Here is an 11,463-nt window from a genome sequence, read left to right as displayed (position 1 = left end):
ACCACTGGCAAGGGCTGCACTGTGTGGTAGGGGAGCTGATCAACCACCATGGCTTCACAGGCCCAAGGTGGAGTGTTGTCATGACTTCCCCTGCAGCTTCTAGGCTGTGGAGAGTAAGACTAGGAAAAAAAAGGGCTCTGGGTAATTACCTCCTCAGCTGGAGAATCGAAGTTAAGACTTGAAAAGGGGAAGGTGGGAAACAGACCATGCATAGGACACCTCTAAATCATGCAGAGGTGAAGAAAGTCATTCTAACAATGAACTTGAGTGCAGGCCCCCCACACAGACAGTAACGGATACTAGAATAAACTGCTGGCTTTCAATTATGGTTGACTTGTCTCCAGATGATCAATTAGAATGACTGCCAGACTTGTTAGCGAAATAACTTTGCATTTCCTCACAAATAAGATTCATTCGTAACACTTTTATTCCTAGACAGCTCTAAGGTTGAACTGTACATGCAGAGTTGCATAAATCACAAGAGATTTACAGTGGATTCTAGTCTATGGTAGAGTGCAATCCAAAAATCCTTTTACAGTATAAAAAGACAAATTTTAACATCAAGACTTTGAAACATAGGAGCATGGGGGTTAAAGCTTCCCCAAGTATTTCAGCTCGTCTCGATACCTAGTTACCAGGTACCGTATGCCAGACATGTTTAGTGAGTGAGGAGCTGTATAACAGATTACAACTTTTAAACATCCAGATAGCATAACATTAAATTACTTTTCCCATATTTCTGGCAATAAAGAATAAGCCGAAACCCCTGCCATCAGCAACCAGCTCTTATAGACAAAATAAGGACTCCCTTGCCTGTCTAGGGTGTTACAGTGTTAATGCACCAAGAAAAAAAACAAAACACCACATTCCCTTTATATCTCACATTAGCTAAAAAAAAGTAACAAAAATAAGGTATAACATCTTTCAAAATAAATATAAAGAGGGAATGCAGATCGTGTCAATTTTTTGGCAGGTAATATTCATAATATACAAAATATAACTTATTCAAATTAGCCAAGGAAACATCCACAAGTTTCTGTAAGCTAGCTGGCTATTTCAGTCCACTTCCTCCATACGTGAAGTATCATCATCGCCTTCAAGTGGTGGCATCTCCTCAGCAACCGCTGGACTAGTTTCTTCTGTAACAGCATCATCTTCATCAATGCCTGTACAAAAAGCAGGTGTGTACAATTAAGACCATCTGGAAATATATTAATCTCTAATACTAGAGTTCAGGAGAAAAACAATTTCTATGTCCTTCATATCATAGGCAGGAGTGATTACTCAACTGCACCCTCATTTATTAAGACAAGACAAAATGTTGATCTGCAACCATTAAATTCCTCCCAAGGACAATACATATACACGAACTAGAATAATAAATTGAACAGTCTTACTTACCAAGACCAAGTTTGATCATTCTATAAATACGGTTAGCATGTGTCTGGGGATCCTCCAAACTGAAACCAGAGGACAGGAGCGCGGTTTCATACAACAAAATAACCAGATCCTTCACTGACTTGTCATTCTTGTCAGCCTCTGCTTTCTGCCTTAGTGTTTCAATGATGGAATGGTCAGGATTTATCTCAAGGTGTTTCTTTGCTGCCATGTAGCCCATTGTGGAGTTGTCTCTCAGTGCTTGTGCTTTCATTATCCTCTCCATATTTGCAGTCCAGCCATATGTACTTGTTACAATGCAGCATGGGGAAGTCACCAAACGGTTGGAGACCACAACCTGTTGAGTGGAAGCATTGTTACCACAAAGTTGGTTTCTATAGGGTTTAAGATTCTACAGATATGCTTAACTGCAGCAATTGTTCTAGAGTACCTGCATAAACCAGGTGACAAAATACAGAGGAGCTATGATGCGATCAACATCTGCATATCCACATTATAAAGTGGAGTTTGAGAATACTTTGACTATTAAAAGTCCAATGGACAGTCTAGTAACTGACTAATCTTGTTTTACTCTGATTGGTAGATGCTTTGTTTCCACCAATTGACAGACTCAAATTGGTTGTAAGACTAGATGTTCCAACCCTACTTTATTCCTCATTCTTCACCATGCCTTAAAAACCACACTCTTAACCCTGAGAAGTGAAAAAATGCTCCATATGAGACAGGAATTATAAACTAGCAATACTTGTGGTGCTAGAGCTCTTAAATGCTAGGAACATGATTGACTAATCATTAACAGCTAGACCATTGCTCCCAGTAGCCCATAAGAGCTTACTAATCAGAAGAGTGATGCAACAGTTGGGTTAAGACTGCCTACAAACAGTGAGATGTTCATACCTTTTCCACTTTCTTTTCAAGTATGTCTTTCATGATTTTGCAGAGGTTTTCAAATTTTGCCTTCTTTTCCTCCTGTTTCTTTTTCTCCTCTTCATCCTCTGGAAGCTCCAAACCCTCCTTTGTTACAGAAACTAAGGTCTTGCCTTCAAATTCCTTTAACTGCTGCACACAGTACTCATCAATAGGTTCAATCATGTAAATTACCTCCAGACCATGTTTGCGAAGGCGTTCCACAAAAGCGGAGTTTGCTACCTGATCTTTGGTTTCACCTGAAAGAAGAATTCCATTTTTCAACTTAAGCCACAACTACTTGACTATAGTAGATGACTACAGAAACCGTCCCTTCTTTAGGTATCTGAGATTCTCATTTAAGTAAGCTTGAGTTGTCCCAGAAGAGCAATGGAGCAGCAAACAGCCAGGTTGTTCTGGACAGACTACTGGAAATGGAAGACTGGCTAAAATGCTAACCTTGTTTTGGTGCTTGTTGAAAGGGGCCTTGCAACTTCAGCCTAAGGTGTCCAGAGTAACTTGTGAAGTGCACTACTGAGCCACCCTGAGGCCAGTTGTCTGAATGACTGCTTAGAAAAGTGGAGTCTCCCTTCCCATGTGTCAGATACAAGCCTGAAAGGACATTGGCTTTCGTATTTGTCCTCTGCAAAGAGGCTTGCCCCTGCTCCCTCAACAGGTTCAGGCTTATCCTAGAGCAGCACTGAACCTAGTCATGAAATCCAGAATCTTGAAGCCATTTGCCTAAGGCCACTTGATTTTGATGCTAAGCCACATATGCCCTTTTAAATAAACTTCTTAAAAACTGGGTGTTTATCAGGATGAAGGATAAGCTACACCTGGGTCCCTTAATCATGAAGGCCTAGCAATCCATGGTTGAAGGACAGCAGCTGCAGATTGGCAATACCTACTCCAGAAGAGATCACAACTCATGAATTTAGCATGTTGTACTTTTAATCTCCAATTTCTCAGACACAGACAGACATTCTCAAACACTAAGTGAAGTACCTCAGGAACTGTAAGAAGCCAATTTAAGTGTGCTGAGTTGAAGTTTGAGACTACCACAAAACTTCCACTTCAACACCTGAAATTGTCATTGTCATCCTCCGCTCCCGGAAATTTTTTTTCAAAAGATAAGGAATAGCCAAAAAATGGAGACTGCTTCTGTTATTTCAGAGGCTCCCAAGCAGTTACATTCCTGACTGGAATGTTTGCAAGGTATAATTTATATTGGGGCATATGAACACCACTAGAAACCTTGTTTGTGCCCAGTGCTGCTTCTCTCAAAACACAGCTACATGATTCCTTGACATGAGACTGGAAACAAACACCCACAGATGTCTCAACTCAGAATATGAAAAATACTCAAGCGTAATGACAAGCATCTATGTTCTAAATGTTAAGATTCCATCAGATGCTCAGAAGAGAAATATTCACCATGTAGCTTGCCTCCTTGTGCATTTTCCAACATGCACAGATATTGTTGTGTGGAGTTCACCTGCATATACCTACTAAGGGCTTAAATGCAATAACTTTACTTCAGACAGGGTATGTCTGTCTAAATAAATAAGTTAGAGACACTCACACTTATGAAATCCCATACATGTTTTTGTATTGCTGACTCACTTGTTCAATTATAGACTAATACCAACAGCGGTATTGTGACACAGCATGTGGTATGATATCCTATGGAGCAAGAACTGCCAATCCACAGCAAGACTATTTAAAAGACAGATAGGCCTGAGAGTCATTAGATAGCAAGCAAATGTCTAGTACATTCAGAAGCTTTTAAAAGCCAAAGCTGAAAGTAGTTGCAGTTGACTTGCCTGTAATGTAATATATATGTTTCTGGTTTTCCTTCATCCGAGTACAATAGTCTTTCAAAGAAACCATTTCATCACCAGATGCAGAAGTGTAGTACCTCAACAATTCTGAGAGTTTCTTTCGGTTTTGGGAATCTTCATGTATGCCAAGCTGGGGGGGGGGAAATATGTATATTAAAAAAACCCTCACCTTTTCAAACTACATGCTCATATTGTGCAAGTGCCAATAATAAAAAGCTAATAAAAATCATTTGATAAGAGGCCACTATGCCAAAAAAACCCAACAAGTTCTTGCTAAAATACTAAAGGGTCACTGACCTTAATATTTTTAGAGAACTGCTCATAAAATTTCTTGTAGTTCTCCTTGTCTTCTGCTAATTCAGTGAAGAGTTCCAAGCATTTCTTGACCAAGTTCTTTCTTATCACTTTCAGAATCTTGCTCTGCTGCAGCATTTCACGGGAAATATTTAGAGGCAGATCTTCAGAGTCCACCACTCCCCGCATGAAGTCTGTAAGAAAGTATGTGTGTCAAATCTTGCAAACTAGATCTTTACTATGAAATTAATAATCTTAATAAAATTAGATATGCTCCAAATACATAGTCCAGGGTTTGTTTTTTATAGAGTTCATTTTCTCCAAAACCTTAAAGGCTCAGATAGATAATCAACACTCTTCATTGTTCAGTCTTACTCTTCCACATTCACATCTTAAAGAAAAAGCCAATCACATTTTGGTCACTATTTATGGTCTCACAAAAGGTGTTTCTATTAGAATGCATTTTGTTCACCAACATACATGATGTGAGATCAGAGGAATGTTACTTCTCAAACAAGGGCCTACTTACTCAGATATTCAGGGATTAGCTCCTCACAATTATCCATGATGAAGACTCTGCGTACATACAATTTAATGTTGTTTTTTTTCTTTCTGTTCTCAAACAAATCAAAGGGTGCACGTCTTGGGACAAATAGAAGAGCTCTGAATTCCAGCTGCCCTTCCACAGAAAAGTGCTGCAGGAAAGACAGGCATGGTTTAAGAATCTTTAAAGTTAGCTTGATGCTTTTTATGCTGTTTGGAAGACATTCATGGCCACTTCATTGAGCTGGGGCTATGATGTCCAAGAGACGTTCTTGACATCTTCACTAATAAAATGTCATTGCTTTCTTAATCATGGTATACCCCTAGTCTCCACCAGTATGCAGGTCTTAGTGGAAGGGATGATCTGCAAATATTGTAGAATTTGGGCTCTGCAGGAGGTTCCCATTCTCTTTAGGCAGGGCCCCTGTGGTGCCCCAAGAACCTACCATCCATTATTTAGTTTGTTTTGCATGTTCACCTTGCTTGTCAAAGGCAATTCCTAACAGAGAGAAACTTTACCAATCAGCGCCTGAGATAAATGCTGCTGCCTACATTATGTTTAAGAACTTAACTTGGTTTTAACAAGGCCTATACTTTCTACTTTGTTTCAGATGTGCACAAATCAAGTGATATAAAACTTTGAATATCCTAAAGTTAGAAAATACTGTTACACCGAGTGTTACAGCAGTTTTATAGACATACTGCAGCTTTCATCACCCTCAGCCAAGCAGAAAGGTCTCTTCAAGTACTTGGGTGTCTTTTTATTAGAAAAAGGAACCTAGACAACACCCAAAGCACACAACTGAGGTAGTATCCACTGGGCCATTTCAATTTCAGAGACAAGTCCTACTTACTTTCACTGCTAAGTGGTCTTCCCAATCATTGGTCAGGCTTTTGTAGAATTCTCCATATTCCTCATTTGTAATATCATCTGGATTCCGGGTCCAGATTGGCTTGGTTTTGTTGAGCTCCTCCTGGTCAATGTATTTCTCCTTAATCTTCTTTTTCTTCTTCTTGTCCCCATCTTTCTTTTCTTCCTCCTCATCAGAGCCAACATCCTCAATCTCTGGTTTGTCTTCTGTCTTTTCTTCTTTTTCCTCTTTCTCTTCTTCCTTTTCCTCTGCCTCATCGTCACTTACTTCCTTATCCCGTTCTTTTTCCACCTAAAGAGATTAGAAATTTAAGTGGAACATGGACATCACAGCATGTTATACCTGAGTTAGAAGCCCTGATAATAATCTTTCCATGCATGCCCAGGTCCTCAACTGTTTTGGTCTTGATTGTCACAGCAATCTTGGCTCCCCCCCACCCCCACTGCAACCACCAAGTTCTCCCGTCTTGCTCTTCCTAACCTCTAATTAGAAGATTTAGTGTAGAAATGCACTAAAAAAAAGGGGGAGACAATTTTAACTATTGCACTTGGTTTTCTGTTACCTAGCACCCCAGTGTTTAAGCATAAGAGAATATATCAGAAATTAGTAGCACAGCACAATCCTGAACAGCTAGACATGGTGTGTGTGTGTGGGGGGGGGGGGTGTTAATTTGGTGAAAGCCTTGTTAAAAAGGCAGGAGGAAAAATATTTATTGAGTCATTTAAGACACTTTTAAGGATGCTCTGTAAGGAGGGCTTCTGATTTTAGTTTCAACTGATGAACAGCAACAAAACACTCTGATCAATCTAGATTTCATTTTTCTTGTATCCAATAAAGATCAGAAAAACATCAGAACTGGTTACTTGTCTTTAAGGGGCTGTCTACACAGAGCACTAATAGAAATGACACTTGTGTAGTCTGTAAGTCACATTAATGTGTTGCATGTTAATTGTTCCACCCTGCTGGTGCACACTGAAGGTCTGAAATGGTACTATGTTAAAGTGCAGTAGGGAACATTAAAGAGATTACTTTGTTACAGTATAGCCCAAGAGAAGGCCCTGAAAAAACCCTAGTCTTTTGACTCTATACAACTCAGAAATTGTTTTGGGATTTATTTTAGTAGCAAAGTTAAACCCCAAACAGAAACCTTCTGTATATGAAACTAAGTTGACTGAAACCATTAGGTTTAACAGTACATCTTTAATGATATATCATGTTTTATCACTCAGTGCCCATCAGGTTTAAGTTATATTCTTTTACTCAATTCTGTGACTCCATGTATGAAGAGAACCAGGTCTGACAGCACTGATTGGCAGGAGTCCCCAACAGCAAGTGAGGAAAAAAAACAAGATACTTATTCAGATTCTTAGACAAACTGTTGTCTATACACACTACACATTAGTATATTAAAGGTTTTTAATCTGGTGTATCACTTTAGAATAAATTTTTGTACTGTTGAGATACTATGGCTAAACCTTCTATTGTACCACTAAACATTATAATGTGGTCACTTTATGAAGTGATTAAATTAAACTAGTAAAATTTACTGTTAGCATTCCAACCTGAACACTTACAAAGAGTGTAATTGGATAACCAATGAACTGCGAGTGCTTTTTCACAATTTCCTTGATTCGTCTTTCCTCCAAGTACTCTGTCTGGTCTTCCTTAAGATGCAGAATAACCTTTGTACCCCGGCCCAGAGGTTCCCCTAGAATAAAGATTTGAGAGTTTTACTGCAAGCACCAGTAAAAGTGTGTTTGGCAAGGTGCTAGTTTAACTAGTCAGGTTTTTACATCTTGATCAGAAGATTCTAATTACGCAACTTATGCTTAATTTATCCACATTAATTATGTCCCCAATTTATTTGGGGACAGAAGTTTCCTGTAGACCCACATCTATATAGTAATTTTATACTTACTTCCTTGTGTCAGGTAGGTCACCTGCACTCATGCTTTTACAATAAATGTATTAGCCCTCTTTTAGAGCACGTGATCTTGAATTCAAGATATGCACCCTACCGACAATCCCTGCAGCATACAAACAGCTCCCTTTGTAGTTGAGCTATCCTCTGAAATAGAAGTTTCTAATCTGAACCACTACCTTACATTCTCATCCTTTTTACAAGAGAAATACAGGACCACTACTGTACTACTATTGTAATTTACTTACAACTGTTAATTTTGCATCAGAGATTAAGAAACGCTACTCCTGAGGAGCAGTTGTTTTAACTACAGTTTGGTCTAACATGATACCATATGCTACTGCTGTTCCCTCTTCAAAACCCTTCCATAATACAGGGAAACACATGAATGAGGGGCTGCTTTAGAGCTATCAGTGCAACAGAATGTTAGCACTTACCATTATCAAGTCTTACAGTGAATGATCCTCCAGCAGAAGACTCCCAAGCATACTGCTCATCATCATTGTGCTTGGTGATCACCGTTACTTTCTCAGCAACCAAGTAGGCAGAGTAGAAACCAACACCAAACTGACCAATCATAGAAATATCTGCACCTGCTTGCAATGCCTCCATGAAGGCTTTGGTGCCAGATTTGGCAATAGTACCCAGGTTGTTAACCAGATCAGCTTTGGTCATCCCTATGCCAGTATCCACAATGGTCAGGGTGCGATCATGCTTGTTGGGAAGAATGTTAATTTTCAGATCTTTTCCAGAATCTAGTTTGCTTGGATCAGTCAAACTCTCATATCTGATTTTATCCAGAGCCTACAAAACAAGAGGCAACTATCAGACACCCTCAACACACTACTTGCATTTAGGTAGCAATGTCACTGGCTGCCAGTCACTTAATTATTTCCATTACTTACATCTGATGAATTAGAAATCAGCTCTCTCAGGAAGATCTCCTTGTTGGAATAGAAAGTGTTGATGATCAGAGACATCAACTGAGCTATTTCAGCCTGGAAGGCAAAGGTCTCCACCTCCTCCTCCATTGGTTGGTCTTGAGTCTGCACAGCTTCTGGCATCTGTAGAAATAAGTGAAGTTGTACCTCTAAAAGACAGCTCTGTAGAATGTTTCTTAAAACAATCATAGTATTCTTCACCTGTTTTATGTTCAACCACTAAGACTTCTTTTAACAAGTACCGCCACTTCGGGATAGAAGAGTTGAGAGCATGGATATCGTATCAGAAAGAGAACCTCAGCTGGTATTCTCTTCCTGTTGGCAATGAAGAGCACTCCAACTCCAATTCTTATACCCCTTATCTGGAAAGGCCTGGCAGCGATGGATGAGCACAACTCTCTGCTCCTCAGGAGGACAAAGGTTTAAGTACCTCAGCAGCAATTTGCCCATTCCTTAAAAGTGCATGATAGGCAGTCAGGCCAATATTGTGAATCCTTCAGGATTCTTCATCCTCAGAGTTGCAGGAGCCATTTAGAAAGGGAGAAAGTGTAACTGCGTTGAATACTTGAATTGGCTTCTAGATGTTCTGCCTTGTTTGTCTAAAAAGATGTACTTTTATGCAAGTCAAAATCTAAATGAGTTTCCAGAGCATCTAAGGACTATCATTCCTCCAATTAAAGACTGAATATACAAAGTTAACATTACAACAATTAAGTTTTAGCCTTATACAACATTTGGGACTAGAAAATTACTTACAAAACATACCTACACATATACCCTTCTAATGACAGTAAATTCAACTCACAATCGGAGTATTGTTTCCAGCAGTCATCTAATTATTTTTTGCTGATTAGACACAAATTGGGAGCTCTCACCTCAAGGCTGCAGAGAAGCCTAGCTCATACAACCCAAAGGTGTACATGTGCAACTGCATTGACTGTTTAACAAAGTGGTATTCTGTTGCTCATACCCCTCACCCAGGCAATGGTACTATACATCAGTTCTAATGAGAGATAAATTTGGTATAATCCATGTATTACTTGCTAACTGCAAAAGAACAGGTTTCACCAGTCTGGAGAGCCCAGTGTCACATCCCTGTTTCAACTGTGACAGTATCGGCTTAAACCAAATCCACATAAAGCTCAGAGAGCGGCCTCACTAGCAATGTGCTTCTCCAGAGCAGTAACGCTGCAAGATGCACCACAAATAGCCACAGAGAACCGGGTCAAGCTCAGATTCCAACCTCCGCCCGCGGTGGGTACTTTGTATAGTTTACAGCAGGCAGAGCTGGAAACCGGGGCGGTATCAGCGCCTCGCTCTCCCAAGAAGTGGGGGCACAGCGCCCCCTGCAGGCTCCGGCCAGGAACAGATTCTAGAAACTGCCAGAGCCTTCCCTCCCCCCACCTCCACAGCGCCCTCCCCACCCACTCGCCGCAAGAGCGAGTCCCTTGCGCTCTCCCCTCCGGGGCCGGTCCCCGCCTCTCTGCTCAGCTAGACCCCCACATCCGCAAGAGCTACCCCGGCAGCCCCTTCTCCACCCCCCTCCCCGCACGTGAGTCAGCCTCGTCCCCGAGCCTGTCCCGAGCTTGAACCCATCACCGCCCTCCCTCCTTTGCACAGCCAGAGCCGGTCCCCTCTCCGACACCTCCGTGTGTGAAGCCAGAGCCGGTCCCCCCTCCGACCCTGCCCCGGCCCCTCCGCGTGTGAGCCCAGAGCCGGTCCCCTCTCCGACCCTGCCCTGGCCCCTCTGTGTGTGAAGCCAGAGCCGGTCCCCTCGAGGAGCCGCGTCTCTCCGTTCCCATCGGTTCCCCGGACAAGCACAGCAGCCGCCTAGGGGTCACTTTACGGAGCACCAGACACCGCTCTGCTGGTGGCTCCTTCGGCAGGCGCTGCCTGCGTCCCTCACACCGTCCTGCAAGCGCGGCCTCGGTTCCCTCTCCGCGGAATGACCTCCGCCTCAGCCCAAGCCACCCCCACCGCCGGGCCGCAGAAGGCGCCGCTGGGAGGTCCGTCCTCCGATAAATCCTCCGGTCACTGCTGCCTCCGCGTCTCACCTTAGCGGCAATAGCTGCAACTGCTCCTCTCAGTTAACCGAGCTTCCCTCTCAGCACTAGCAGCGCTGGTACGCGTCGCCTCCCGCCCGCTTTATATACCCCCAGCACCGCCTCCTTCCAGAACCATCGGGAACCTTCACTGACAGGCACGGGGGTGGCAACTCCAACCCTCATCCCGGGGGTGGGGGGCGGTAACAAATGCGCATGCGCCAGGACGAAATTTCTCGGTTTGCGCACGCGTTTCTCGTCTGTCAGCTAGCTGAGGAGACTGCGCATGCGCCATCCGGAGCCCGGTTCGCACGCGCGCTCCCTTTCCAACAGTCACCTCTGAAGGGCTGGGAAATTCGCTTGCGCGAGATCAACTGTCATCGGTTGGCTTGGGAAAGCGGGGGATTGCGCAAATCGCAAAATGACTTCATTCATTGAAACCCGAACTCCGCCCCGAGCCCATCCCCTCCCTCCGAACTTCCTAGAAGGAGGCGGGACCCGTCAGACTCTCTCCCTCTGCCAAGTCCCGCCTCGCCTGCTCTGCCTCCCTCCCCCACCCCGCTTCCCTCAGAAGGTCCTAGAAGCAGCCAGAAGCTAAGCACTTCCCACCCCTCCCCCTCGCAACAGAACGTCCAAGAGATGGGGGGCAGGGGGGGTAGCATCGCCTCCGTCTGCCCGTCCCCTCAGAGTCTCTGCAGGCGCCGG

General features: G+C 43.0%; 1 protein-coding gene across 1 annotated transcript; it reads right to left on the bottom strand.

Moving 5' to 3' along the window:
* Positions 1-404: 404 nt before the first annotated feature.
* Positions 405-10,950, bottom strand: HSP90AA1 (heat shock protein 90 alpha family class A member 1). Its single transcript, XM_039537207.1, has 11 exons — positions 10,771-10,950; positions 8,681-8,839; positions 8,213-8,579; positions 7,429-7,562; positions 5,837-6,145; positions 4,969-5,134; positions 4,443-4,633; positions 4,128-4,275; positions 2,296-2,564; positions 1,402-1,735; positions 405-1,166 (listed from the first exon to the last, which is right to left on the bottom strand). The coding sequence occupies exons 2-11, from the start codon at positions 8,837-8,839 to the stop codon at positions 1,057-1,059; spliced, it is 2,187 nt and encodes a 728-aa protein (XP_039393141.1). The 5' UTR covers positions 10,771-10,950; the 3' UTR covers positions 405-1,056.
* Between the last annotated feature and the right edge of the window lie 513 nt (positions 10,951-11,463).

The sequence above is a fragment of the Mauremys reevesii genome, linkage group 4 (genome assembly GCF_016161935.1).
Source record: "Mauremys reevesii isolate NIE-2019 linkage group 4, ASM1616193v1, whole genome shotgun sequence".
In the NCBI taxonomy this organism is placed as follows: Eukaryota; Metazoa; Chordata; order Testudines; family Geoemydidae; genus Mauremys; species Mauremys reevesii.
The sequence above is the reverse complement of the archived record's forward strand: the minus strand, read 5'-3'. Positions and strand labels throughout refer to the sequence as shown.

Coding starts and splice junctions, on each gene's coding strand:
- HSP90AA1 (XM_039537207.1), bottom strand. CDS start 8,839: ATGCCAGAAGCTGTGCAGACTCAAGACCAACCAATGGAGGAGGAGGTG. Junction 4,276..4,442: donor AGTTCTCTAAAAATATTAAG/GTCAGTGACCCT, acceptor CCCCCCCCCCAG/CTTGGCATACATGAAGATTC. Junction 2,565..4,127: donor ACATATATATTACATTACAG/GCAAGTCAACTG, acceptor TTCTTCTTTCAG/GTGAAACCAAAGATCAGGTA.